This window comes from Aulonocara stuartgranti, assembly GCF_965226115.1.
Source record: "Aulonocara stuartgranti genome assembly, chromosome: 20".
NCBI lineage: Eukaryota > Metazoa > Chordata > Actinopteri > Cichliformes > Cichlidae > Aulonocara > Aulonocara stuartgranti.
The window spans coordinates 11,724,256-11,751,040 of NC_138956.1; the positions used below are offsets into that span (position 1 = coordinate 11,724,256).

The 26,785-nt window shown below is 41.8% G+C and overlaps 1 protein-coding gene across 5 annotated transcripts in view; it reads left to right on the forward strand.

Moving 5' to 3' along the window:
• Window positions 1–2,309: 2,309 nt before the first annotated feature.
• Window positions 2,310–26,785, forward strand: part of tafa5l (TAFA chemokine like family member 5, like) — a 44,796-nt gene continuing 20,320 nt past the window's right edge. Inside the window, exons 1-3 of one of the 5 annotated variants that reach the window (XM_082517762.1) lie at window positions 2,310–2,360; window positions 3,336–3,750; window positions 16,145–16,294. In XM_082517762.1, the coding sequence (XP_082373888.1) occupies window positions 3,654–3,750; window positions 16,145–16,294 (247 nt within the window). In that variant the 5' untranslated portion in view covers window positions 2,310–2,360; window positions 3,336–3,653. The other 4 variants (XM_082517763.1, XM_082517761.1, XM_082517760.1 and 1 more) reach the window with 4 other exon arrangements.

The following is a 26,785-nucleotide window of genomic DNA, read 5'->3' on the forward strand; positions in this document are numbered from 1 at the left end:
CTCACCTGACCTGAAACTGCTGAAACTGTTAGTCATTTGCTCAGTTACTTTTTATGTGTCAAACCCCTTTAATTAAAGCTGAAGGCCTGTACTTCAGACATATGTTTGATTTAAATTCCACAGTGATGGTGTAAACAGGCAAAACTATAAAAATTGTGTCTTTGTTTAAAGTATGGACCTCACTGCCTAAGTGACAGGTAGGTGTTGACACAACCCTGGCTCAAAGGGTAGCGCAACAATTTCAGAGATAAATAAATATGCATTGTGTTGCTGTATGAACATGTGCTGTGTCAGTGAACAAAAAATAAAGCAGCTGATGTTCAATAGATCAAGTAACCTGGAGGAGAGAGAAAAAGACTGAGTACCTCAGCACCTACAGTACAAGCAAGCAAACACACCAGCCCAGGTGTCAGCCATCACTCCCAGTGAGCCACTCATCATGTCCCAACAACCAGGTACTGAAGCCTGGGGGCCGTCACATTTCTAACATGGGTGGATCTAGCCAGTAGTTGTTTGCTAGGTGTCAACTAAACTAATTTGTCTCAAGAAATAGCAAACATTTGTGGTGCTGGTGCCCTGTGCTTTACAGTGGAACTAACAGACTGCTTCAGAAGTCCAAAGTCCGTGTTACAATTCTGAGGGAAATCTTTAGCATGTTAATTAGCATTAATAACCAGGTACCTGTGTCTGTGTGATGCTTAAGTATCAGCATTCCACCTGCTCACCTGAATGTGGCCACACCAAGCTCCAAAAATTGTCCATGTCCATCTTTTATATCATACATATTATATTCTGGGGTTGTGTTTTTGCTAAAAACAAGCTAATTTTTACGAAACTAAATCCAAACGAATACATTTCACAATCACGTGACAAAACGCACCACAGGTATAAAGTTGTGTACTTATCTGCTCACACAAAAATGACCATGTAACTAAAGATGAATTAATATAGAAACATTCATAATAGCAGTATGAAGAACAGTTGCAGGCATATTAGCAGCAAAACAGAGTAGAATGGCCGCTAAAAGGCCCTCTTTGTGTAGATTGTTGGAGTTCTGTTATTGATATAATCAACATGACTAAATACTGGGTGGTTTAAATCATGATCCACATTTTCAAATTATGAAACTGATCATATATTTTGTATGCGACTTTAGTATTCAACTTAACTAATAAACAGGCTTATCAGCTAAACAAAGACGAGAAGAAGCATAAAGCAGTATGCAGTGGAAATAATCAAGTACATCAAAACCATAATTAACTACAGCACTTCAGTTACTAAGTATATTATCACTTATATCACACGCACATCCTCTTGAATCAGTCACAGCTTTGAAATCTTTCATATTTTTCTTAAGCACAGCACGTCGAAAATGCATATGTATTACTACTATGTTATTACTGCATCATTCTTACTATTATTACTTCACACATTCCCAAATTCAGTACGGAAAAACCGTCTGTATCTCATTGGTAAAAATGAAAATAAATATGATGGGTAAAAATAAACTGGCAGAAACCCTGTCAGTTACAGTTATGGATTATGATTAATTACACTGGAACCCCTGCTGAGACGTCACTCAGACAGACGGAAACGTAGTTCTTAACTCTGAGAGCTGGATGAGCCTCACTGCATACAAGAGAAGAAAATACATTTCAACTCAGCAGTCGGCCCGGGCTTGTAGCTCTTCCACCGGCCAAGTAAAGTAAGCTGCTGCAAATGGTTTCACTAGTGCAGAAAAGTTCAGATGGAAAATCCGCAAAGTATCCTTTTAATATAACAAATGCGTAGTCTTAGAATTGTGAGGTCCTGTCATTTTTCATCTATTACACGCTGACGTGACAGGCATCGGCCCGGGCCAATACGTCATCATAAAAGCCATTGAATGAAAGGCTGATAGCACAGCAGCACACAAGGGGAACTTCTTCATCTGCTAATAAAGTGCACATTCACTGGTCATGGAATCTGGTGAGTGCGTGTGTGTGTATGGAAGGTGAGTTATAGTAATGGTCCTCGAATGGGAAGGGAGTCTTAAATGGTGCTCTTTCAGAAGATAAACTGGCATCTGCAGGAGTTTAACTCTCTCTCCCTCTCTCTCTCCTATACACGCATACATCTATACACACCTGCCTCTGTGTGTGCACGCTTGAGACTTGTGAGATATGATATTAGACAGTATATAATACTGCCATAAAGAGCTCTGAGGCAACGCACATGTTATAACACGGACCTCTCAAGAAGCAGACCTGTCACATTTTCCCGGAATGCCAGTGTGCTAAATGTTAACCATAGTCCCCAGACAATGAGGCCCTCAAGGGCGTTTTCCACCTCCAAAACGGGGCATAAGGACACGGAGAAAAGTAAGTGTCAGAATGTGCTAAGCTGGGACCGCTCTGTTTCTCCCCGTGGGCTCATACTGGTCTTCTTTTGCTGTGTATAAACAAGCAACATCATCATCTACAGTTTGCGATTTATAGCCGGGGGACCGCAAAGTTTTTTCACACTTTGAGGAAGGAATTAGGACATCTTTTGCGCGTGAGAGAACGCGCGCGCACGCGAGGGAGGGAGAGAGAGCATTTGAAAACGTCGTAAGTGAAGGGAAGTCAGGGTGCAGCAGCAGCACGGTTTCTGCCATGGAGTGAAAGGAGGAAACCTCCTCTTCGGCGTCGCCTGCATGCAAATGCACCCGACCGGGGTAGAATAAGGCTGGTTCACCACGCTCAGGTGGAACCGCACCATTGACTTGGCGTGGAGCGGTGCTTATCCTCGAACTTAAAGCAGCAAGACACGGTCGCTCAGAATCTTCCAGATCGCATCCAAAGGCTCATACAGGTGACAAGTGTGCCCAACTTCACCGCACCGGCCGTGCTGACGCGCACAGTGCGTTTGTCCAGAGGTTGCTCGCTGCGTGAGACCCCGCCGCTCCTCTTCTGACATTTCGCAGCGCTGCCGTGCACATGCAGACTGTGCGTGTGTGGCAGCGTGACGCATTTGCGCCTTTAGATTTGATTTATTTATTTTTAAGAGTCTGGAGTGTCGCGTTTTCGGACAAGTTTGGGTACCGATCGGAATGATCGTCATGTCCGCATGGGATAACTTGCGCGTCTCTTTGTAGAGTGACACAGAGCTCGGCTAGGTGCTGAAGTTGGTTGGGAATAATAATAACAGTACGTAGCGCAGAGGACGAAAGAGGACGAAACGGCTGAATTTATTGCCAGCATCGTCATCTCCGTGTAAGGAATCGAAACTGCGCGGGGGGGACTGCTGCTCTTTCCTCCTCTTCATCTGCACACTTCCAGCTTTTTCTTTTCTTTCCCCCCTCTTTTCTCTTGCAGAAGCATCAAAGTGAATTCCAGCTCCTGAAAGCACAGCTGCGTAAACTTGGCCAGATCTGGTGACATTGTAGCCTGTGTGTGTCTGTGTGGGTTTGTGTGTGTGTGATAAGCAGCCTGGATGGATATGCGGCTCACCGAGGGAATTTGAAAAGCAAAGGGGGATTACTATCGGTCCCTCTTTTGTTATAACCTCAAAATGGATGCCCACGTCAGGCTTTGGAGATGCAACTGGATTAGTCACTCTTCCGCTGATCTGCTTGACATCTGAGTGGCACAAGTGTTCAAAGTTTGGATAATCTCAAAGGCTGACGGTGTAGAATGCAGTCTGGAGTGAAGACGCTCTCCGCAGGTGGAGGTGCGTCACTCTGCTGCCTACTGCTCCTCTGGCTCATCTACTCCCATCTGCTCAGAGAGGGTAAGGGCACTTACAGCTATTTATTACTTTGCCAACAGCAGCAAGGTCTCTGAGGGCTTTTTATTGGGATGCAGCTGCACATGGTGTGGTCAGATCCTGTCATTCTGGGGGAAAATTCCTATTACGCCCAATTAAACAGCCTCTGTGCTCATCAGAAGTCAAATTACGGTGACCTTGTTGAACCTCTTTGCAGCCTGATTTGGCATCTCAGTAATAATATTCCCAGTCAGTGTATAGTGATGTTATTTTGCACAGTTTCATCATGTCTGATAGCACTATTATGTACCTAGGAGCTTTAGACCACCATTTCCAAAACACTTTTTAAGAATCTGAAATGCATTAAGAATAGTTATAACCTTCAACCCAAACAACCCTGATTTTTTTCTGTTTTGATGCTGGACCAAAAATCAGGCTCTTTGCTGTCATGTGGGATAGTAATTTGGCGAATCTATAACTGAGCCTTAGGTGAAAAAACATCAGAAAGCCTTCAGCTATTGTTTTTCCACTTAGGTTAAGGCCTTTATATGCTTCCAAGCCATGTTTTCATCTTGAATAATGCATCCACTGGTGCAATTACACCTTCACCCTGACACAGAATAGAAAGCAAAAGGATGTTTCCCTGCACTTCATTGGCTGCTGTCCATAACACAACATTTCCGCCGCTGTCAGAGACAGAGAACAGGCTTAAAGTACTGGAACTTGTTGGGAGATGCTGAACACTAAGTTTGCAGATTAGATCTTTTAATCAAGCATTGGCCGGCAGCATAATTACCACTGTGGAGGAGGGATAGTGCCTACATCAATGTCTTTGGCAGCTTGCCGGGAACAAAAGTAGACACTGATGTGAAAAATGAACTGCCTGCGCGTTGAAATGTGCTCCCTTTGCCTCTAATTTGCAGTGTTTTCTCCCAAAAACGCTGCTGTCACCAGCCTCTAATTCCCACCCCTCTCAAGCCTGTGCATATTATCCAAGGAGCCACAGCTACCCTCCTGTTCCCCACAGCCATTTATTATTGACTCGTTTTCATCTGAAAGTGATCTCATTAGCACATGATTGTACAAATTACTCGATCAATCTCTTGTGAACTTTGTTGCCCTTCATATATTCCCAGGGTAAGTGAGATCTCCCGTGCATGGCCTGGTAGTTAAAACCTCTGGATATGATTTTTGGGGTAGACAGTCTCCCTGTTTGTTGCTGACTGGTTTTAGAATAAAATGTGTCATATATATATATATATATATATATATATATAATCATCAAAACCAAGTCATTTGAAGCTGGCTGCACTGACCAGTTACTGCACTCATAAAAGCAGCTCTGATTTTTTTAGCATTACAGTCTAAAAATATAACAAGATTCATTTACAGTATTTCTTTTAGCATTTATAGCTAAGCATCACTGTTAGAGTCAAAGCACTGTTCACTTTCCATGAAAAGCTCGGCCAGTATGGCCCCTGAGGGCCTGAGAGCCACACTGTGTGCCGGTGAACTGGCGAGCAGGACTAACTTGAGGTTAGAGGCTGTGCTGCCTCCACCGTCTTCATAGCCCATCTGTCATGGCGACCAGGACAGGAAATCAAAGCCTAGCAGCTCTGTCCATGCACGCCATTGGGCCACCGTCGGTCACAATAAATGGCCTGTCGGCTGCTCTCAATGTTGCCAGTTTATTCAACAATAAATTTGGAATTGTCTGGGATTTTCGTACTTGGGCCACATTCCGGTTCAGTGGTGCAGCCAGGGAGCAGCGGTGACACATCTCTGCTTTGTCACTCACAAACCTCGGAGTTAGTATGAAAAGGGAGGGTGGAGTGCTGCATTTTTACCCACATTTATTCGCTGGAGGTGAAGGGATAGTTGGCCTTTGCTCTAACTCATCTGACAGAATTCTGTTGCCATGGCAGTAAATCATTAATTTGAAATAATTTGCTCAGATGAGACTTCTTAAATCTTTATTCATCTTTGATGCAACAGCAAAATCATTTCTGTGTTTCTCAGCTGCTCTTTCCATAGATTACTTATCAGCATGTGTAGTGTGGTATCTTTTCTTTGGATTTCCCATTAAGGATGTTTAAGCTGTCATAATTTCTCATTTTACCACAGATGATTATGTGAAACGGTTGTAGTAGCTAACCGATTTAGCAGCTCTCGCCTTCATTTTCATTCATCTTTTTGGCCTCTTTATATGCACTGTTTGGGTTTTCAAGCATTCGAATCTTTCTGAGACTAGTCTGATTGCAAATAGCGGTGGGTGACTGCCTTCATCTATAAAGCTCTGATGACAGCACTCAACACTGCTCAGCAGACAAACTTAGCAGCAAGTTGGTGAAGAAAGCTGAACCTCTGTTTTTCTCAGTAGAAGATGGAACTCTGAAAAGGGTTGAAAGCAGAGCCATTGAGTAAGACAGTCCAGTCACCGGGGGTTCTGAATTCGGGGTAAACAGTTCCTGCAAGTGCTTAGCGGGCAGTTGGAATGTACGCTTAAAACATACAGCCTTGTTTTTGTTTAACTACCTTTTAAAAAGACATCTCAGACTTCTGTGCTGCTATATCTCTATGGTGCAGCTAGCATAAGTTGCTAACCCCCGTTGCTAAACTTCTGTGAGTCTCCGTGATCCGCCATTGCTGTAAAAAAAAAAAAATGGTGAAGTGACTCTTCCATTCAACAGCTCTGGTTGAGAGGAGACTCCAAATTCATTTTATCTGCTGGTTAGCGGATCTAAACCTGTTGAACATTGAATGTGACTCTGAAAAACAAACAGAAACATATGATGTAAAGCAAAATATATTTAATACAAGAGAAGGTGGACAACCCAAATAAATGAAACCACAGGGTGATTTCCTGATCTTGGTGTTCTGTTTTGTACAGAAAGTGCTTCTCTATACAGCGCATGTGACGTGTCATGATTAACGTGTCATTTTGGTTTGTTTAAATAATCCAGTGAGTGCAACAATCTATCCTGTCACCCTGCTCTGCTGTCGACGCGGCTGACAGCACATTTATGAGCCACGTCTGTGGCCCGTGTCACTACATTTTGATGTGACTCACCGAGACTGTACAGAGAACAGGCTCATGCGGTTCAAGTATCAAAACCAGACCGATTTTACTCCTGATGAATTATTCTGTATCCTATCATGGTCATTTCCCCCCGATGTATATGAGAAAGCAAATCTTCATGGTGCACCAGAGAGATAAAATTCAAAATCTTTGGTTGGTATTCTCTTTTAACTCAGAGAGCAGGGCCTATCCATCCAAGCATTAAACTAATCAGAGTACCGGAGAATTACTGACTTTTTGAAGTGAAAAGAATGATTTCCATTCCAGTCTTCTTCAAGGCGGCATTTTAAGCATGCAAAGGGAGACCTACTTTGATTATGACCTTGGCTGTAAATTGTAAGCAAATCATTGAGACCTGCTTATATAGGCGGTGGGGCTTTAAAAGTATGAGCATCTTTATGGAACAAAATGAAAAGAATTTTTACAGCTAAATCAATTTGGCAGCACACAAAGCTCATATTTCATAACTCCCCGAATATAAATTCTTTCTAGCCGTCAGCTTTGACCTCCCTTGTGGTTGACTGTAGCGCACTACTCAGTGTATTTCTGCATTGTTATTTTCTCTGCGGAAATCTCTGGGCTTGAAACTGCTCCATCATTGGCAGAGTGGTGTAAATGATTTGAGTTATGTTCCTTCGGACTTCTGTCCCTTTCTATTTTCTGCCTGATGCCGTGATCATATTTTCTGAGAGGGAATGTGCTTGAGTGTTAAAGCTCACACAATCCCGCATTACTGTACAGTACTTATGGGGTCGTAATAGTCCTCTGATGTTCACCATTTTCTCTGTGTTTGCAGTAAAGAAGGAGGGCATCATGGAACGCTATCTGGGGGGGAATTTGAAATGAGTCACCGTGGCTTTATACAGTCATCTCTGCGCTACATTCAGCAGAGCTACTGTTTGCATTTGCAAGGCATATTGTACATTCGCTCTCCATGCCTCTAGCCTGTTTTCATCCACAGCAAATTGTTTGAGCGCACTCTGTATTGTAATATTCTGCAGCTGTGCTGTGCGACAGCAAAAGAAATGCATTCAAAGCCATCTCAGTCATGTGAACCGTACCCCAGGACAGACCTGAAATACACTGTGAGTCCTAGCAGGGGATGGATGTAAGGGGAATGTTTTCTATTTTAAAGCTGCCCTTGGCAATGTCACACAAAGGTTGCAGACAAACTGTACAAAAAAATGAACTTGGGGATCTTGAAGTTCTCTAATATGATGTTAGCAGACTACACAGCATGCTTTTGCTTTCTAGTGAGAAAGGAGACAATCTAAAGCTACTGTGCCCCGCTTTCCCCAAGGGAGTGCCATCCTACGGCGGCTACGGGAAGTTTCAATTTGTCATTCCCTGTGGGTGGAGTAGTGTTCACACCTGACACGGGAATTAAATTTGAGCAAATAGAGCCCATTTCTGGTGTCTCAGTTGGCAGGGCGGCAGTGCCTTTCAGTGGTTGCTTGTGATTGTCTGAAAATCACACTTGATGCAGCTTAAAAAATTCTGTCATTCGAATGCAGAGCTCAGCATTCGAATATGAGCAGCTTCTCAAGAGAGAACAACAAGGAGCAGACTGACTGAGGGCTAGCACACTGCAGAGAAATGTTCTTTATCTAATAACATAATTCATCCCACCCCAAATGCTCCAACATCTCCCTACCATTACACCCGATTCCTTTCGCACTGTTTTATTTGAAATTGCATAGTTACCATTACAGGTCCTCTAACATCAGCAGGGAGTTGTTCACTTGTATAATTATCAATCGGACTAACATAGAGTATTCAAATAGCATGTGAAATTAAGTGGTGGCACATGTTATGCTCCACTGCTCTGCTGCCCTACTTGTTTAGCAGCAGAAGATCACGGCGATGTCAGGAAACATATAGCACGGGGTCAGTCAAACATCTGCCTCTCTCACCTGGTGTCCTATTACATGCTACCTACTGCGCTGCACGCGTCAAGTGCTGTTAAGGTAATGAGATGGACTTGGCTGCGGCTGCCTTGGCTACCATATGCACAGTCAAATAAGCTGGCTGTTTGATGTCATCCTGAGTTGTTAATAGAAGCCAGAGCTGTGAGATCAGAATGGACATGAGGAGAAGATCAGGTAAAAGTTCGGGCTGCAGTGGCGAATAAATCCAGATTAACTCACTGAAATTACCTTTATGTTTGTGGGATTGAGTTTATTAGCTTCCTTTGAGGTCGTGAAGCAGAGTAACAGTATTTTAGAGTGATCTCTTACTTAAGTTAGCTGAGTCTATATGTGCCACAATTGGTGTTGAAATAATTATCATCTATTAGAAAGCCAATTTCAAGCAATTTCAAGAACTTTAAACTATCGTTCTTATAAACTATAAACTATAGAAATTCTTCTGTGTGAACAAGAAAGTCATTTGACCCCACAAGACAATAACTTATGTACACAAAAACCAAAACCAAAGGAAAATCCCACACTGGGCTTCACTGACTCACATTACTGAATCAGAAAAATTTGAAAATTATTCAAGGTCTTCTTATTACAGATTTTTGGGATACCAGTAAAAATTAATGGTGTAACATAAAGTTATATTCTAAGTACACCAAGACTTACAGTGGGAGTCCATTGTCAGGCTCAGACTACAGTCATGCACACTCTCACTCTGTGCAGTCCTGTGAAAAACTAAGTGCAATCTTGCTGCTTCCAAAGGAAGTAACAGGGTAAAAATGCAAATGCAAATTAACAGGATACTCAAATGCAGCTGATCAACAGCAAGTGTGAGCGCCTCTATAAAAACAGAGGTTTTTGTAAATTTCCTGGTCAGTAGCAGGTGTGTGTTAAAGATGAAGTCCCAACAAATTCACCAAAAAGCCTTAAAATCGACGTGAATGAACAAATGCCCACAATTCTCAATGACCTGAAGCAACGCTGTGAAGAAGAGTGGCCCAAAATTCGTTCACAGTGATGTGAGAGACTGAGAAAGTCATATGGAAAATGATCACTGTAAGTTATTACTGCCAAAGGTGTTTCTACATACTTTGAATGGGCTGTGCTCAGTTGTCCTTATAACAACTTCCTTTTTCACATGACTGCACATTGTGTCTTTCTGTTACAGTAGTCACTATCTCAGCTTTGTCAGTTACAGTCAAAATCTTGTGACTGAAAAACATGATAGTTTGCATGTTCCTCTCTTTCATGGTGTTTGGGATGTAATCGGTAAGGAGACGTGTTCCAGAAAAAGAACTTTAAAAATCACTGACACACAAAGTGGTTTGTCTGATGCTGGCACTTGTGTTTTCAATTTCTCAGCTCCATCCAGCTTCAACAATTCTTCGTATTTTTCTTTGCTATGTCTAAAATTGTAGAGCTGGTGTAGAGCACTGCGCTCATTTGGGTCATCCTCACAGAGGTGGTGGAGTCATGGTGGAAGAATCAAAACATTTCTATCATGCTAGTCTTCCTGTCATGAGTCATCTCAGGTGCAGCATCAGTTTTCATCCATTATGACACAGCATGCAAGATAAAAAGACCAGTGGTACCCATTTTGTACTATTCCTGGCCCAAAGCTGCACTCTACGTCTTCCAGTTTGGTCTGAAGCAGTTGTTGGGCAGAAAAGAATCAGATAAACAAGAGTATAAAGCCTAGTACAGGGAAGGGTGTTCATTTCTACAAATAAAGACAACGCAAACTGTGTTTTTCCAGTGCTTATGTAACTTTGTAAGTTATCAGACAAAATTTTCAAGGTCCTCTGTGGTTAAATTGTTCAGGAAACTGGTCATAGTTAATGTCACACAAAGAATTTTAACTTCCCTTTATCCGGTCGTTAAGTGATGACATGACGAATCCTACTTCCAAGTATAAAGTAGTCTGCGTTTAATATGGCTTTTGTGTTGTTAACATGTTTAATGTTTTGTATTTTCTTCTATTTAATCTCAAAAAGCTCCTAAAACAGTCAGTGAGCACTGTTGACCTACCTCGGCTTTTATTACCGCTAATCGTTTATTTAAGCTCAGTTTTTAAAACCTTAGGATGTAACTACAGCCCAGCCCATGCAGCAGTATATGAATGACTAACCTCGTATTGTGGATGGATTATCTCAGTTGTTCTCCTGGATGAAGTTTAGTCCTTTTACAGCATAGGTGTCAAACTCTGGCCCGCAGGCCAAATTTGGCCCGCAGCCTACTTACATTTGGCCCGCGAAGCCATACCAAATTACTATCAGAGCTGGCCTACTGGTATTATACAGCTAATATATATATTGTTTAGTATTAAGCTTTGCTTGTTCCATATTCAGTTTTTCAGCAAAACGTGTTTGAGTCCATAAGAAAAGATTCATTCTTATATCTGGAGGAATAAATATATTTCAATAAATATTAACGTTAGCCCACGACTTTGTTCCAGTTTTGAATTTTGGCCCACTGTGTATTTGAGTTTGACACCCCTGTTTTACAGCATCCTGCCATGCGATTACATTTGTTCCTGACCACCGAGAACACTCACGTTAACTTTTATCGAGTGGAAAAAAGTTAGCTTTTTTATATTATGCTAACATAGCTGTGTCGCTAGCGGTCACGTAGCACATCATTATATACCAGCTAGCCAAACTTCAGTAACCCTACAAACGTCACTGCTGTTTAGTTTTCTGTCTTCATTTATGTTGGAAGTGATAGCAGAGCTGTATGTTTTCATTTGTTTCCAAAACCCCGCAGTCAGGACATGCTATATTGTATTTAGATAGAAGCTAGCGAGCTAACTCCCTGCTAACTTCTAACTCCGTTAAATGTCATAAATTCCGTTTTCATGGATGCCTGATCATTTTATTAAAGATGAAAGACTTTAGACAGTTTTTCAACTCTCAGTAATGCCATAGTGTTCGTTTGATATATGGACCCGCAGCGGAGTTTAGGCCCAGACACGGCTAGTGACGTCAGACTTAACGACCGGATTGTGCAGTTGTGTTTTTTTTTAGCACCACTGATGGCTCCTGTGAACCTTGATCACACCAGAGAGGTTCTAAATAAGAGAAAATGTGTGAACATGATATGTTTTGTGCCTCTTAATATTAAATACACTTTTTTTGAGGGTGGCGTTCTGTCTCCGAGAGACCCTCTTTGTGTCCTTGTCACTGCAGTTTTTGCTATTTTGGGGGGCTTTGGAAAGGACAGTCATTAATTGTTTCCTTCCTTGTTTCCTGTTTCCTTCTTCCCAAATGCTGGGTAAGCATCACTGAGCAAGATGCAGATCCCAAAGATTTCACCTTGACACCACCACTAATGTGTATTTATTTGTGTGTGTGTTTGTGTGTGGCTTAATGAGAGGATTTGCAGAGAGCTTTGTCCTCAGAAAAAAAAAATAAGTGGAAAGCACTTTATAAAAGCAGTCCATTTAAAAAGTTGATTTAATCCATAATCAAAACAATCATTAGTGTGTCCCTAAACACAAGACAACTACAAGGAAAGCATAAATGTGCTGTGTGAGATAGCTGGCTGATGCTGAATGGGGGTTTTAGCCACTTTTAATTACATTTAAAAAATTGATAGAGGCAGCCACTACTAATCAGTTATGACAGATTACCTGCATCATTAACATTTATAATTTTTCCTGCAATGTTTCCAGTCTCCCACAGAAGATCTGCTGGATTCATATCAGATTCTATACATGCTAATATGATTGTCATGCTCTCTAAACTAGCGTTTTGTTGCCAGCCCCATTTTCATTCTTGAGAATGCCACTTCTGTCACAAAAGGAGCGCACAATGGAATGAAGATAATCACTCACACTTATTATTGTATCTGAGTGCGGTGATTAGAGTCAGATTAGAAAAGTGGTCGGAGTCAGTTCCGGATGTTTAGGCCAAACCAGCACAGAGGAGCTTTGTGCTATAGCTTTGGTCCCTATAGGGAATAATTCCAAACACAATACGTATTGTCATGAATAATTAACTGCACCACTCTACAAGATGTGGAATTTTTTATAAATATAGTGCAAAACTGTATCTTGGAAAGTCGCGTTGTGCAATAAAACATTGTGAAACCTCGCTTCCATGTGTTTCAAAGCTCCAGTAATTACAATCTATAAAGGAAGATTGTTTTAATATGGAAATGGAATCCTAGTCATAGTTCATTCAGTGCAGCCTCTCATATAATTTTATGGCAAATTCCCTGAGGAGAAACAGAGCTTTTCTCACAAGCTCCCAATGTGGTTTCACTTGTACAGGAGCAGCGCGGCGCTGTCTCCTGCGGATGCCCGTTAAATCTGATAAAGCTTTTTTTCTTTTTTTTTAAATCAGTTAAGACTGACTTCTGATGTATCTGCACAGTCTTAATTAAAGACACAAACAAGGAAAAAAAAGATAAGCTAGAAAGGACTGAAAGTTTTTATTGGTTAGTACAACTAAGAAACAGCAAACTGCTGCAATCAGCTGCGATGTTAACAGGGATGATGATAATTGGCGGCTTTGTATATTCACGGTCCGTCGCTGAGGTCGTGCCAGTGTGGTGTATCTAGAGCCCAACGGCTCTTAGTCCAGCAGTGATGCACACTGAATCAGACTAACAATGTGAAAGCAAGTGTGGACTCCTGGCAGCCTGTTTCAGGCAGAGTTATTAAGATATTTGTGCGCCTGTACTTTGGTGATCTGCAGTGTGTCTGATCAAAGAGCTGATATGTAGAGCACAGACTCACATCTTTGCTCTAACCTGTGTGCGTTTGGTCCCCTGTGTGTGTCTGTGTTGCCAGTTAGCACTAGCATAGTGTTATGATTCACTGATAAGGTGATCAAGCTGCCAGTCGGTGCTTAAAGCCAGTGTCTACTACTTCTTGTTGTCATTTCTGACAGGATCCAGGGCCTGTTCAGCGACCATTCCCATCCTTCAGTCGGCGCTCTCCTCGCTGCCACGGCCATATGTGCATTTCATCATGTGAAACAGAGACGAGGCAAAGTGTCCTCACACCACTGAGTGACAGAAACCCTCTGTCACATGAATTAACTCCTGTACGTATGATGGAGCGCTGGCCATGGCTAAGGGCGCTTTACAAAGCAGCTACCCCCACCCACACACTACTCAACTCACCACTTCAACTCCCCCAGCGCCTTACTGTTGTCTTCCTTCAGGCTTATTACATGAAGCCCATTCATCTGTTCAGTGTTGAGCACTGATATCTGATGGCACCTCTGTCCTCCAAGCAACAACCAAGTATACAGGATCTCGCCTCAGCAGAAAAACGAGAGAGGCGGGTGGGCTGAGTGATGGTGGTGCGCGGTGGAGGGTGGCCAGCAAGGCTGATGTTATGAAATTAGATTTACATAGCAGATCTCTGTAGAGCTGGTTTTGTTTTATGGCTCTTAACACTTCTGGAGGTAATTTTATGGAAAAAGTAAACCAGTCTTATCAGCTTAAATAGCAAAGTGTGGCTGTCAGTGGAAACTGCAGCCCATTCGTTGATCTATTAACTGAGAGGCTGAGATACCCCGTAAGCCTGTTTTTGATGTCAAGTAGCACTGCTGGAAGTGAAAAGTACTTCCAGCAAACGAGTAGGGCAGAACAAGTCGGATAATATGATTAGCCAACTCTGGTGTAGAAATATAAAGTTTGACCTGCACGGCGGTAGAGAAAACATTACCTACAACTGAGGAGTCCCTCCTCTGTGGACCAAGTATGTGGACCTAACCAAGTATTTTGTTGCTTAAACACAAACAAACTGCAACTAGAAAATATAAAATGAAAGAAGGTTTAATGCCAGAAAGCTCTGAAGGAAAAGCAGTCAACCCGGCAAGTTAATTTTTGCCCGTGAGTCTATCTATCGCCTACCTAACTATCGTTGCTATGGACAGGAAGTATCTCAACTTGGTGAATTATGCTAAAAGAAATGCCGCAGGGTCACCTTAAATCTTCACAGACATCTTGCTCTGATACTTGGATGTCTCAGCACTGCTCAGGTAATTTTATGAGTCATTTGTGTTCATCAACAACCCTTTCAACCTTTGCCATTATTGCGCTCATTTCATGCTACATAGCAGTTAGCGTCTCACTTAATGAGCATTTGAGTGTGGCGGGAAGCGACTAGAAGCAGCAGCATAAAGGAGCTATGGTTGGTGAATGCCAAGGATTGACCTTACAGGAACTGCAGTACACACTCTTCTCTAATCTGCCTTTTCTCTTAGATGTTTTGAAGAATGGAGAACCTCCCCTTCATACACCCCCCTTGCCCCTCCCATGTAGTTCATCTGCAACTAAAGCATGCTTGCAAAATGTAGATTTCTCCAGTTTGTGTAATTAATTTAAAGATAACACTGTGGCAAACTTGGAAAAGCTGCTTATACACGTGTCCCTGGCCAGGGAGTTATCCATCAATTTGTAATGCCTGGAGAACTCTGAAGTAATTCTCTGTGCTTGGACAGAACTATAAGAATAGCACACACACACACACACACACACACACACACACACACACACACACACACACACACACACACACACACAGATTTCTGAGCATCACTTTAAGACATTCTGTCCATTTGCTGTCTCAGTAGAGCTTAGCTTGGCTTGAAAATTGGTCTGTCTGGTGTAGGAGCAGTGCCCAGCACCCTCTACTCCGTCAACCAAGTAACATTTTATTTCTGTCAGTGGTCCAACTCATTTGGATAGTCAAATAAAAAAGAGCAAAAAATAAATAAATGTGGCTTCAAACAGGGTGTGAGAGTGTTAACCTCACATTGTACGTTCGGGCATGGCTGTGAGTTCTCTGTTTAATTATTGCGACTGCCTGTAAAGTGGATATTTTCAGGTACACGCGAGGATAAGTTATCTACAAATGGCCAGTGTTGTCAATTTCACGGCGAGAACAGTCTTTATGTTTCATTATTTAATGGGTTGACTGCTATGAAATTTGCAGAGAACATTCATGCTCACAGTCAGAAGAAGTCTTTAGATTTTGCCCATTACGTGAAAAAAATCAATAAGTTGTTTTATGGTGCTCTCATATCTCGGAGCCTCTGACTCGTGTGTTTGTTATTTTGCAGTTATGGGTAGCCAAATGGAAGATGCTCTTTTAACTGATTTTTTTTCCCTGCATGATCCCTGTAAGGCACTTTCATCAAGAGAACTCTGTCATGCTGTATTAAAACTGAAAAAGCATTCTAGCCGCCTGCTTTTAAAGCACTAAAAACTTTCCTGACATTTTTAATGAGAATATTAAACTCTTTAGTGGAACACAAAGCCAAAAAGGTAAAAAAAATGTCTCTTTGCAAACAACAGCCAGCCTGTCGTTTTCACCTTTGAACACCAGTTGCTCCTCTGTAATAAGTTCATTACTGACTCATTATGCTAATGTGATGTACTTTATCCTCACTGCTGTGTTTGGCAGGCCAGTTGGCGGTGGGAACCTGCGAGATAGTGATGCTCAACAGAGACAGCAGTGTTCCCAGGCGGACCATCGCCAGGCAGACAGCCCGCTGCGCCTGCAGGAGAGGACAGATCGCCGGCACCACCAGGGCGAGGCCGGCCTGCGTAGATGGTGAGTTCAGTGACTTCTCTAGCCCAATGGAGAATAAATATTAGAGAACGTAGCTGGAGTGATTCAGTACAGCGGGAGAAGAAGTCACTTTGGCAAGCAACTGAATCGGCTGGTGTGCTATAAACATAGAAACAATCTAATTAAAAAGTGTAATTGATGAAAAAAAAGTTCAAAGTAATTTCAATATTTCTGTAACACAATGGATTTTTCCCCTATGCTTGAAGAAAAACTATTTGTATTTCACCTATAACAACTATATTGCAGTCGGCATGTCAAAACCTTTTAATATTTCCCTATATGAAGCCTGTTGTATGCAACTCCACCTTTACCACCATAAATTGAACAGCTGTAGTTCAATTAAACTATTAAAGTAGAAATATTCTCTGAGCATTTAGGGTTTTTTTTTTTTTAATTTTAAGATTTTTTTTAGGGAAGTGTTTTTCATCAAGAGTTAAGGATCGAGTCTCCTGGCACACTTGTGTGCTACATATGATCACTAGCGGCTGGTTAGCTTGGCTTACACCCTAACCCTAACACCACTAGCAGAGTCTCCAGGATGTACAAGGAATGATCTCTTGTAAAATATGATTGTGATATTTCTATACTACTGTTAATAATGAACCTCAGAGATGCCTGCAGGCAGGGTTTAGTTTTCTTTGTACGGAGCCAGGCTAGCAGTTATTCTTTCCAGTCTCTATGTTAACCTACACTAGCTGGCTGCTAGCAGTGGCTTCATACTTAATTGAACAAGTTGTGTCAAACTTTTTACTCTTGTTGAGTGTGGGATCTCGATCTGTGTTTCTGAACAAGGTGGGAAAAAGTGGGAAACCTAGTCATGTATTTACTTTTGTACATTTTTTGCAGTAATGCAGGAGTGGAGAACAATGAAGTATTTGAATAAATCTCGTGCAAAAAAAAATAATTTGATAGTTTTTAATGTATGTAATTGCATTGTAATTTCACAAACCTAGGAGTGCTCTCTGGATGCTCTGGTCCCGTTGAGAAAAGCTGAATAATACACTGTAAAATAAAACTAAACACCAAAATTAAAGTAGTGACATAAATACTGAAAAAAACATTTTAGTTAATGGAAATAAAAAACAAAACTAAATTCAACTGATGCGATATTTATATGCCAAATCATAACAACAATCAATTCAAGTCTAGCAATCAGACGACCTCCTGTGATGAAGCACTTGGCGAGTGTGGGAAGCAAAAACCTTTAACAGGAAGAAACCTCCAGCAGAACCAGGCTCAGCGAGGGGCAGCCATCTGCTGTGACTGGTTGGAGATGAGACAGAGAGACAGGACAAAAACAGCTGTGGAAGAGAGCCAGAGATTAATAATAACTAATGATTAAACGTAGAGTGGTGTATAAACACATGGAGAGTGAGCCCACAGCAGTCTAGGCCTACTACAGCATAACTAAGGGAGAGTACAGGGTCACCTGACCCAGCCTTAACTATAAACACATAGAAATTTAAGCTTAATCTTAAAAGTAAAGTGTGTCTGTATCCCCAAATCCACACTGGAAGCAGGTTCCCCAGAAGAAGTAACTGCGGAAAATAACACTATTTAAAATAAATTAGTTTTTCATTTGATCCATTCTTGCTTTGGTCAAATTTCCAAAGCAAGGAAGCTTTGATAAATGTATCTTTACTGGAACTGGGATATCTGAAACTAAACTCTAAACTAAACTGATCTGCAAACAAAATGAAAAAAAAAAAATCAACTTCAGGTTAAAATATCGCCAAGACCAATAATACATGCGATAATGACACGTGGAATCATTTCCTCTGCCACAACAGCATCTACAGACCTTTTTCATGGCAGACATTTTGACATAACAGGAACATCATGACAAATTATAAGAGGAAAAGCACAGGTGTAACTATTAACAATAATGTCTCTGTTCCAGTAGGAGTCCCATTTCAGTGAAGCAAAATGCACAATACCGCAGCCCTGCATCGGCTACTCCTGAGTGGAATGCAGTTGCTGTTTTCTGTCTGTCCGCCTGTGTCGTGACTTCCAAACGTGCTGCTGGACAAACCTGCTGTTGCAGGAACTACGGCACCGCTGTGTCGGTCTGACTGTCCTGTCTTTGGACAGTCTTTGTCAAAATGGTAGCGTCGTAACCATGCACTATGCAGTCATGAAACTTTACCAACCCAAGGAGAATGGAAGAAAACAGGACAAAGAGTCATTAGCCACTTTACAGCCAAGTTATTAATATCAAAAATATCCTAATGCAAAGCAGCATCATCTCCCCCGTTTGACACTGGGTAAAAAGCCAGACTTCAACAACAACAGAGCGCAACCTGTCCTCAATAAGCCCAATGAACAAAATGTATTGGCTTCCTTCTCTCTCCATTAAAAGTAAGTGCCGATGTAATTTGGTTGTTTAACCAGCCAATCAATAATCACTTTGCATGTCTGACTTTTTGATGCCTTTTAGACTGTTTTACTCCTAACTGTGTGATTGGTTGTCTGCATTAGGCCTTCTTCAGTCAGCCACTGTGACATCAACAAATTAGTAATTGCTTTGTGTCTCCAGCGTGTATTGGGTTGAATTTTCCTCCTCCTTTTCCTCCTCCACCTGGGTTTTTAAAAAAAAAATAAAGATCACTTGTAATGGAGACTCCAGTGTTCATCCACTTTGTAGATAAGATTTTATACTTTAGAGCCCCTGTCTCTGAGCCATTGGACAGTATCTAGCTAAGGGTGATAAGAACGATGAAAGGGATGGGAGGGGTGTGATTGGAGCTCACAATATCACAATCAGATGCACCATTAGTTCCATCATGCGATGACTCATGTTGGCCTTAATCTAATATCCCTGACACCAGAGCCCCACAGTCCATGTCATCCTCTCGGCGCGCTGCTTTTAACCACCTCTCCCTCTCCGCAGACATTTTTCCATAACACTCAACAGATGCTAATTAATTTACAGAGAACTATGATTACAGCAGCAGGAAATTGATTATTACTGGCTTCCTGCCCCACCACACCCTACGCTCCATTAATAGCCAGCGCATTAAAGTTGGGACCTGTTGCTTGCAGGGTCATATTAAGATTTTCTGCTGACAGCTGAGCTCGTCAGTCGTTGCCAGGATTTTAAATGGAATTAGTGTGTATTGCACCAAAATGCAGTGGATTTAATGATGCCTGTGCTCACATATCCTCTCTAACCTTTTAGCTGAGAGCATATTCATTTACATTCACTTTAATGGCCCTTCCCATAAATCCTCTTTTGCCCTTCTAAACACATAAACAATTCACAGACTTATAAATAGGTTTATATATTTCTGTATCTCACCAAGGCCGGGGATCATTCTTTCAGTGTTCCACTTTCTTCCTGATCAGTTTTATACAACACTTTCACAGCTGCAGAAGAAGTGGATCACTGCCCTTTTGTGATCCTGTGATAGAACAGTGACCTTTAATGAAAGTGGAACCGTCACTGACTCTCCGTCTGTGGCATGTAAACAAAGGCGAGCTAGCCTGCCTGATACGGGGTGTTTACAGCTATGACTAATTTTGGAAACATATGGTGAACGGAGCACAAAAATCTCATTTGTTTTTCAGGTTAAAGAGTAACTTAAACAAATTCCTTTTTGTGACGGAGAGCTGTGGTTTATATGCATGTCCATATGGTGTTTCTTTTGTGTGCTCGAAGACAAGCAGTCAGCTACATGGCTGAGCGTTTTTTGCCTGGGAGCTGCAGGATGTCAGTGCAGTTTCAAACACAACAAGACTAAGGAACCAATCCCGTGGATGCGGCTTGTTAGAACTGAAAATCGGGAACAAGGTTTATCCGACATTGGCGCATTTTTAGCTGCTTGATTACGCAGTCATATCAGGAGCTTGTGCTATTTATGTGTGCTCCTTCCTTTTTTTTTCTATCCTCTGCTCTCTGTTTCAACATTTCTGCGTCATGGCCTGTGTATTGTGGTGAAACCGACACACACAGAACAGAGAAATTGAGAGGCGGGTTGCCAGACTTGATTTTAACTAGTTATGTTACTGTAAGTGCAATAAAAGTGTTAATAACTCTAAAGTTGTGCTTGTGATAACAACTGGCCTTTTTAGTGCACTCTTTATGACTGAACCTGCCGATGGACAAGTTAAGCAGTGTTTTCTGATATCTGGCCAGGCAGGCGCTGTGTCCTCCTTCATCCTGCAAGAGAACCCATGAGTGGTGCTCTCACATCCAGAGGGCGAGTGGAAGCACGTTGCAGACAAGTAGCTAAGAGAGGATATGGCTTTAATTTCTCTGTATTTGTGGATCCGCATTTGAATGAGGCCACTAAATGAGACAAAGGTGTGCATTTGGGTGTTACAGATTGGATGTTACAGTTTGTAACACAAAGAGGTCTCCTCGTCTTACAAAGTGAGGACACTGTTGCGAATCGCTTGCTCATAAAGGATCATCGGCTCGTTGGCTTTCTCTTTGTAAAGTCTTTAGCTTACAATACAAAGCACCTTGAGATGGCTTTTGTTGTCAATGGGTGGCACATACTCTAGTTAAAACTGGATTGAACGGAATATGTAACTATTCATTTTATAAAGCGGTAGAAAGATCAAGAGCATGCTCATACATAATACCAATAGCTATTAAATGCTGAGACCAAGGATTGAAAAATTAAGATGTGTGCTGACTTATGATTAGCAAATAACTGCAATGTCCCTGGTTCACTTCTAGTGGGATATATTTTTGCCACGTCATAGTCTTCTCTAGTTCCCCCGGTTTCTGCAGCTGGATCTACACGTTCAATATCTAATAAGAAATATGGAAGGTTATTTTTGCGGGGGGATAACTTGTCTTTTGGAAGTAATAGAGCATTTTTGTAAAGGTGTGAGTCACAGATGCAACAGTGTCAAATCCTGTTATATCTCGACAACCTGCACGGTCCACCTTTATTTCCAGTAGTGTGATTAAAGCTGGTAAAGACATCAGATCTAAGGATATCAAAACTTTAGCTGTTAGCATGCAAATAATGTATTATGAATTAGTACCCAAAGATATTGCAGACATTAGGCGACTGACCTAATAGAACAAAGGCCAGTTCATCTACCAGGATCCATAAGCTAGATCAGCTCAACGATCAGCACCATGGACAGCGATCAAGGAAGCTTTATTGAGTGAATTCAGACTTTAGATATGTCCTTTACAAACATCTACATAACTGGTTTTGGAGATGTAGTGTTTTAACACTGGAAAATTAACAGCTGAATACACTCAACAGAGTATAGAAGTAAAACCTTTGATTTTCACCTGAGGTAGAATAATGTTCCAACATTTCCATTGTCAGCTATGGTGAGTGGTAATGTGATTACAGTCAGAACTGAAGCTTTGATAAACATCCATTTTTACCCAATAGGTATGACCAGTGTGGAGGGTTATTCGTATTTATGTTTGTCTGTTACTGGATTTTCAAAGAACTGATGCTTGTCAGCTTTGGTTGCTGTGCACAGAACTTTGGGAGATTGACTTTTCACACTACACACTGATAAAGTGCACAGTTTGACATTTGACCCCGTGAGCAGCTGACCTTTTGGAGTGTATACGTGCAATTTACACTGTGAGCACAGATTGGATCAAGTCATCGGCAGAGTTATAATCACCACGAAAAGCTCTGGGATTTGAGGGCCTTTACTGTTTCCTGTAATGAATCGAAACTAAAATCCAAGGCTTAGTCTGATGTAACCTCTGAGACATTTTCAAAGTTACTACAATCTGCAGCTGATGGCTTAACAGAGGCAATTGGACAATTCTTCTTATCTCCCTTGCCGTCCTGCTTGTATTCTGCCTTCAGTAATTACATAACGACAAAACTATCTAAGCCTCAAAGTGAATAAAGTCTGTTGTTACCTGTGAATATATGAATTGATTAGCCTAGACGGTAGCTGCATTGCTTGTGCAGTATGACATATTACCGAGTTGTTCCTCCTGTTTTTTTTTGTTTTTTTTACTTCACTGAACATGTTGCAGCAAGGGCAGTGGCTTTTTTTCTGCAAGTTACTTCTTTTGATACTCTTTTTGTAGGCGTATTTCAAGCTTTTTTGCCCTCTTTTTGTGCTGCTGTATGTCAGGGTTGTGCAGGTTTAGTCTGCACACTGTACACAGGAGGATTATGTGCTTTTCCTTGCTTGTCTCCCTGCTCTCACTCTAATCTGCTCCCCGAGTCTCTCCTGCTCCCTTTCTCTGCGTGGCCCGTTGTTGCCATGCCACCACATCACACGGTAATCGTATGAAGCTCGATGGCCACCATGATAAGAGGCTGCAGGGAGACCGTTTATATGCTGGGTTCAAGCTTCTCGTTTTGCGCTCAGTCAAAGCGTTATTGACAATAAACGGGCAAAAGAAGTGATTTAGAAGAAGCATCAAAACAAAACAAAAGCAGAGGTTTTTTTCGTATTTATATTGCAGACGCATAGCCGAGAGGATTAGATGTACTCTTTATTTTAACTGCAGACAGAGCCAGGCCCTCGTTTTAAACAAGCGTGACTTTGAAAAACATGTTTGCTTCTGATCTGACATTCATTTGCTAGTGTTGTTGGCATAGTTTGCCTGCAGTGCTAACAGCACTTCCTTCCATATTTACCTCATCTTGATCATTTTAATATTTATTGAATGTATATTTCATAGCAGCAGTTTCATGAGCAATTTCATCTTTCATATGGAACACAGCCATGATTATTCAGTGTTGCATAAGCACAAAAGAACGTGTAAAGTTAATTTTAATTGAATTGAATTTGTTGCTCTTGTTTTTTTTTTCTTTCTGTTTAGGAGAAATATTTTTATTCACCAAGGAGTTCAAATGTTTCTTTTATTTGCAATTGCAATTTAAAAAAAAAGGATGTGCTGATGTTTCACATTAAAAGCCCTCTATGCAGAGAGTAAAAACACCTTTAAGATTTTTATTTAATAGTTTTTCATGGAAATGGAGTCACCCTGCAATCTACAAGCGTTTGATTACTAGTGTGTCTAAGTGCGCAATTTACTACCTTTGAATGAACTTTCTATGGAACGTTGCTTTCAACAGTGATGCCAAGAAAAGATTCGGTGCAGTGACAAAATTCAGCTTTAGAAAAAGACGAAAGGCTAATGACAAGTGATAAAAAGTCTTGTTGTATCACTGTTGCATTTGTAACTTTGATAGTTGTCCCCTGTGTAGTTAAAGGAGTGTAAATTTTCAGTTGAATTCAATTTTATTGTATTTATACAGCAGCAAATCACAACAGTCAACTCAAGGCGCTTCACATTGTAAGGTAGACCCTACAATAATATGGAACAGGTATTTTCTGAAAATACAATATTTGGCATCTGGTTAATTTTGACCCTCTGTAATTGACCAATACTTTGTTGCTCATGAAAAGCCAGTTGATTGATGGATTAACCCAGATTGGTTATAACCACTTCATAAACATAAAAAAATTATTTTTTTATGGTACAACTCTACTAATGGTTTATTGATTTCTGATCAGTGGAGCGTAAACTTCCCATCTGTGTCAACAACCACAAATAAAACACTACCCACCAGAAATGCAAAGCAAGCCCCCCCAAAAAACTGCAACAGGAAACTAACTGGATTCTCAACAAACACAATACATGATTATGTGTGGATACATTTTGTAGGCGGGCTGATCATCAGCCCATCAGGCCCATGCTGTCAGGATAATGTTGCAGATTGATCTGTGATTGAAGTTTAATTAACATGAGCCTGAAAACCTGTAAAAACCTGTTACAGTGTTTTTGGTGCCCAGCTTTAATGACTGGCTATAATCTTGTAGGGTGTTTACTGCTGCATAAGAATCATCAGTATTAGTTCCATTATTTCATTTCAAAAGATGCTCTTAATTAATTGTTCTAGTGATTCATTTGTCGCTTTGTTTTTTTTCTTCGATGCAATTAATCCTTTGGTGTGTCCTTGGTGAGAAAGTGTCTCTCTCTTCATCTGAATACATTTTAAATGAGCTGCCTGTGGCTTGAGTATAAATTTGATGTTATTTTTTGCTCTTCTGCGGTGGCAGAATTTCATCAGATTAGCAGCGCGTCTGGTTTAGAAGTCGCCGTTGTGCCTCCTGCCCTGCTCTGAGTCTCGTCTGGCAGTGTTGTGTTGCGCTGGGCAGGGCTTGGCACCGTGTGCAGGGGGGACAGATGGTCTTACGTGTGATCTAGTTTGAGGTCCAGAGCCGTACCCCGACAGGGACCCTGGCAGCTGATAAGCCTGGCTTGACGTCCGCGGTCCCTGGGTGGGACTCCGACAGCGACTGCGACACGACGGGCCACCCAGGTGTCGGCCAGACAGAGACACTCTCCTCCTCTCTTCCAGCCACCACAGCCAGCTGTTTCATCTCTGCTGTTACCATAACAAACAGGAAAACATTACAAAACAGGCCTGAAAATCTGTTCAAACACCATGATAAAACTATAATGCCAAGATAGCCACAATATTTCCAGCAATTTGCACCAGTTGAGTAACCCAACAAGCCAGGTTTATTATACCCACAGCATGTAAAGCATACTGAAGGGTGAAATCAAGCAGCAGACAGATATTTTCAGACAGCTTTAGCACAGAAGCTTAGTGGGTGGGTGGGTGGTTGTAACGTCTAAGCTTTTTAATGTGTCTACAATTGTGCGTGCCAGCATTTTGGGAGCGATAGGTTTGATGGATGGAGACAGGCTGAAGCCGAACTGCAGCGCTGCCGTTTTGTTGCCGCTCGCGTTATTCATGATGTTGTCGTGCATGAGGTTATCACAGCAATGCTCTCATCCCCCCCTAACGCCGTGTCACCAATCCACGGCTCTCAGCACCAGGAGACTCATCAAGTCATCATAGATCAACTCATGTTGTCATGGATGGCATTGAAAAAGTAACAAGGGCAAGCTATCGGGTGCCCGGATAGTACAGCAGGAGCTGAAAACTGCATTTATTTTAGCCAACCTGCGTGACTCTGGGTTGGCTGGCCTGATGCACTCCACGGTTAGTCAGCACTCCCACCGCTTTGCCAGCTCAGCTTTTATTCCTTGCCCTGGAAATTGAGTTTTGCTGGCCCTGTAATGTACTCAAAACTACATCTGCAACTGACTGATAAATCTACGCTTTGTTGCACCTGACGGATAGCTGTGAAAATGAAAATTCACCGCGGCACGTTGCTGTGTCAGGAGGAAGGTCACTTTAGATTTGCCTCTTCCCCACTCAGGATGATGCCAAAATGACCATTTTGTCTCAGAATCCAGTCGCAAAGCTAAACTATCTTCTTAAGCTCGTTCTGTACGATGCGACGACAGGTTTATGTATTGTTTTGTTGAACTGCTGTCTCTCCCTGGCTGCATGGCAACACTATGAGAGCAGGCTTAAAAAAGCACAGCTCCTTCCACGATGAGTAAATAATATCCATTATTTGCTGAGGGAGAATGGCTTTGTATTTACACAGCAGTGATTGTGTGTGCCGCGTTACATACATGAGGGTGCTATTCGGCCAGCTTGATAAATACCACAAGACAGCAGATCTTTATTGCAGACTAGCAGTTGGGGTCTGACACTCCAAAGACCAATTTCAGACCGTTAACAAGGCCTGGACAGGAATACCTCACAGCAAAATGTCACAAGGCCTCCCTTTCCGCACCTCTTTCCGCTTCCCCTTCTGCGGCTCCCCTCTCGGTTCCACCATCAGCTCTCCTCCGGACATTCAGCGAATTGTAGTTCCTCTCTTTCAATTTGCCCACCATGTTACCTCGTTCCACAATGTGCTGCCCCGGGGGATTGTGGGTAGGCAGGAGCGGTGGCCCCAGCCAGGTCCGCAGAGAGCTGATAACCTTTCAGTGTTGCTTTAGCACGCTGTGTAAAGAACAATCAGTGCTTATCAACCTCGACGACAGGCGAATGTTAATTCAATGTCATGCAGTCAGGCTGCAGCGGGAGAATGGGAGCATCACTTGGTTACGCTGTGACAGCCTGACGTCTTCTGCCAACAAATAACTTTAAGAAGACTGGAGAAAGGCTTGTTTTTGATTGCCTTTCTGATATGTAATCTCCTCTCTCTAATCTATCTATAAAATGCTACTAAAAATGAATTTAAGGTTTACAGACCCCTGCAGCTGTCATTTGTGTCACAACTGCATAAAGTCTAAAAACAATAAGTCCAGCACCATAGCAATACTGACATCAGAAATAATACATTTGACATTTGCGAGGGCCTAAAACCAAATTACAGCTGCTAGCCTGCCACTAACATGTTGGCCAAATGCCTCCATAAGTGGGTTTACTGTGTAGGGAACACAGCTGCCTGTGTTGTTTGTGGTTTATTTTGAGTAAAACCTGCTAGAAGTGCTCAAATAATGTCACTGTCCATTGGGGCTTAAGACTGCAAGTTTGAAAGTGTAAATCTGGGGGTGCTGAGTGCAACAAAAAATAAAAAATAAATAAAAAAGCGGTCTAACCAGACATCTGCAATCCATTTCCTTCTATTATTCACCATCGCCGC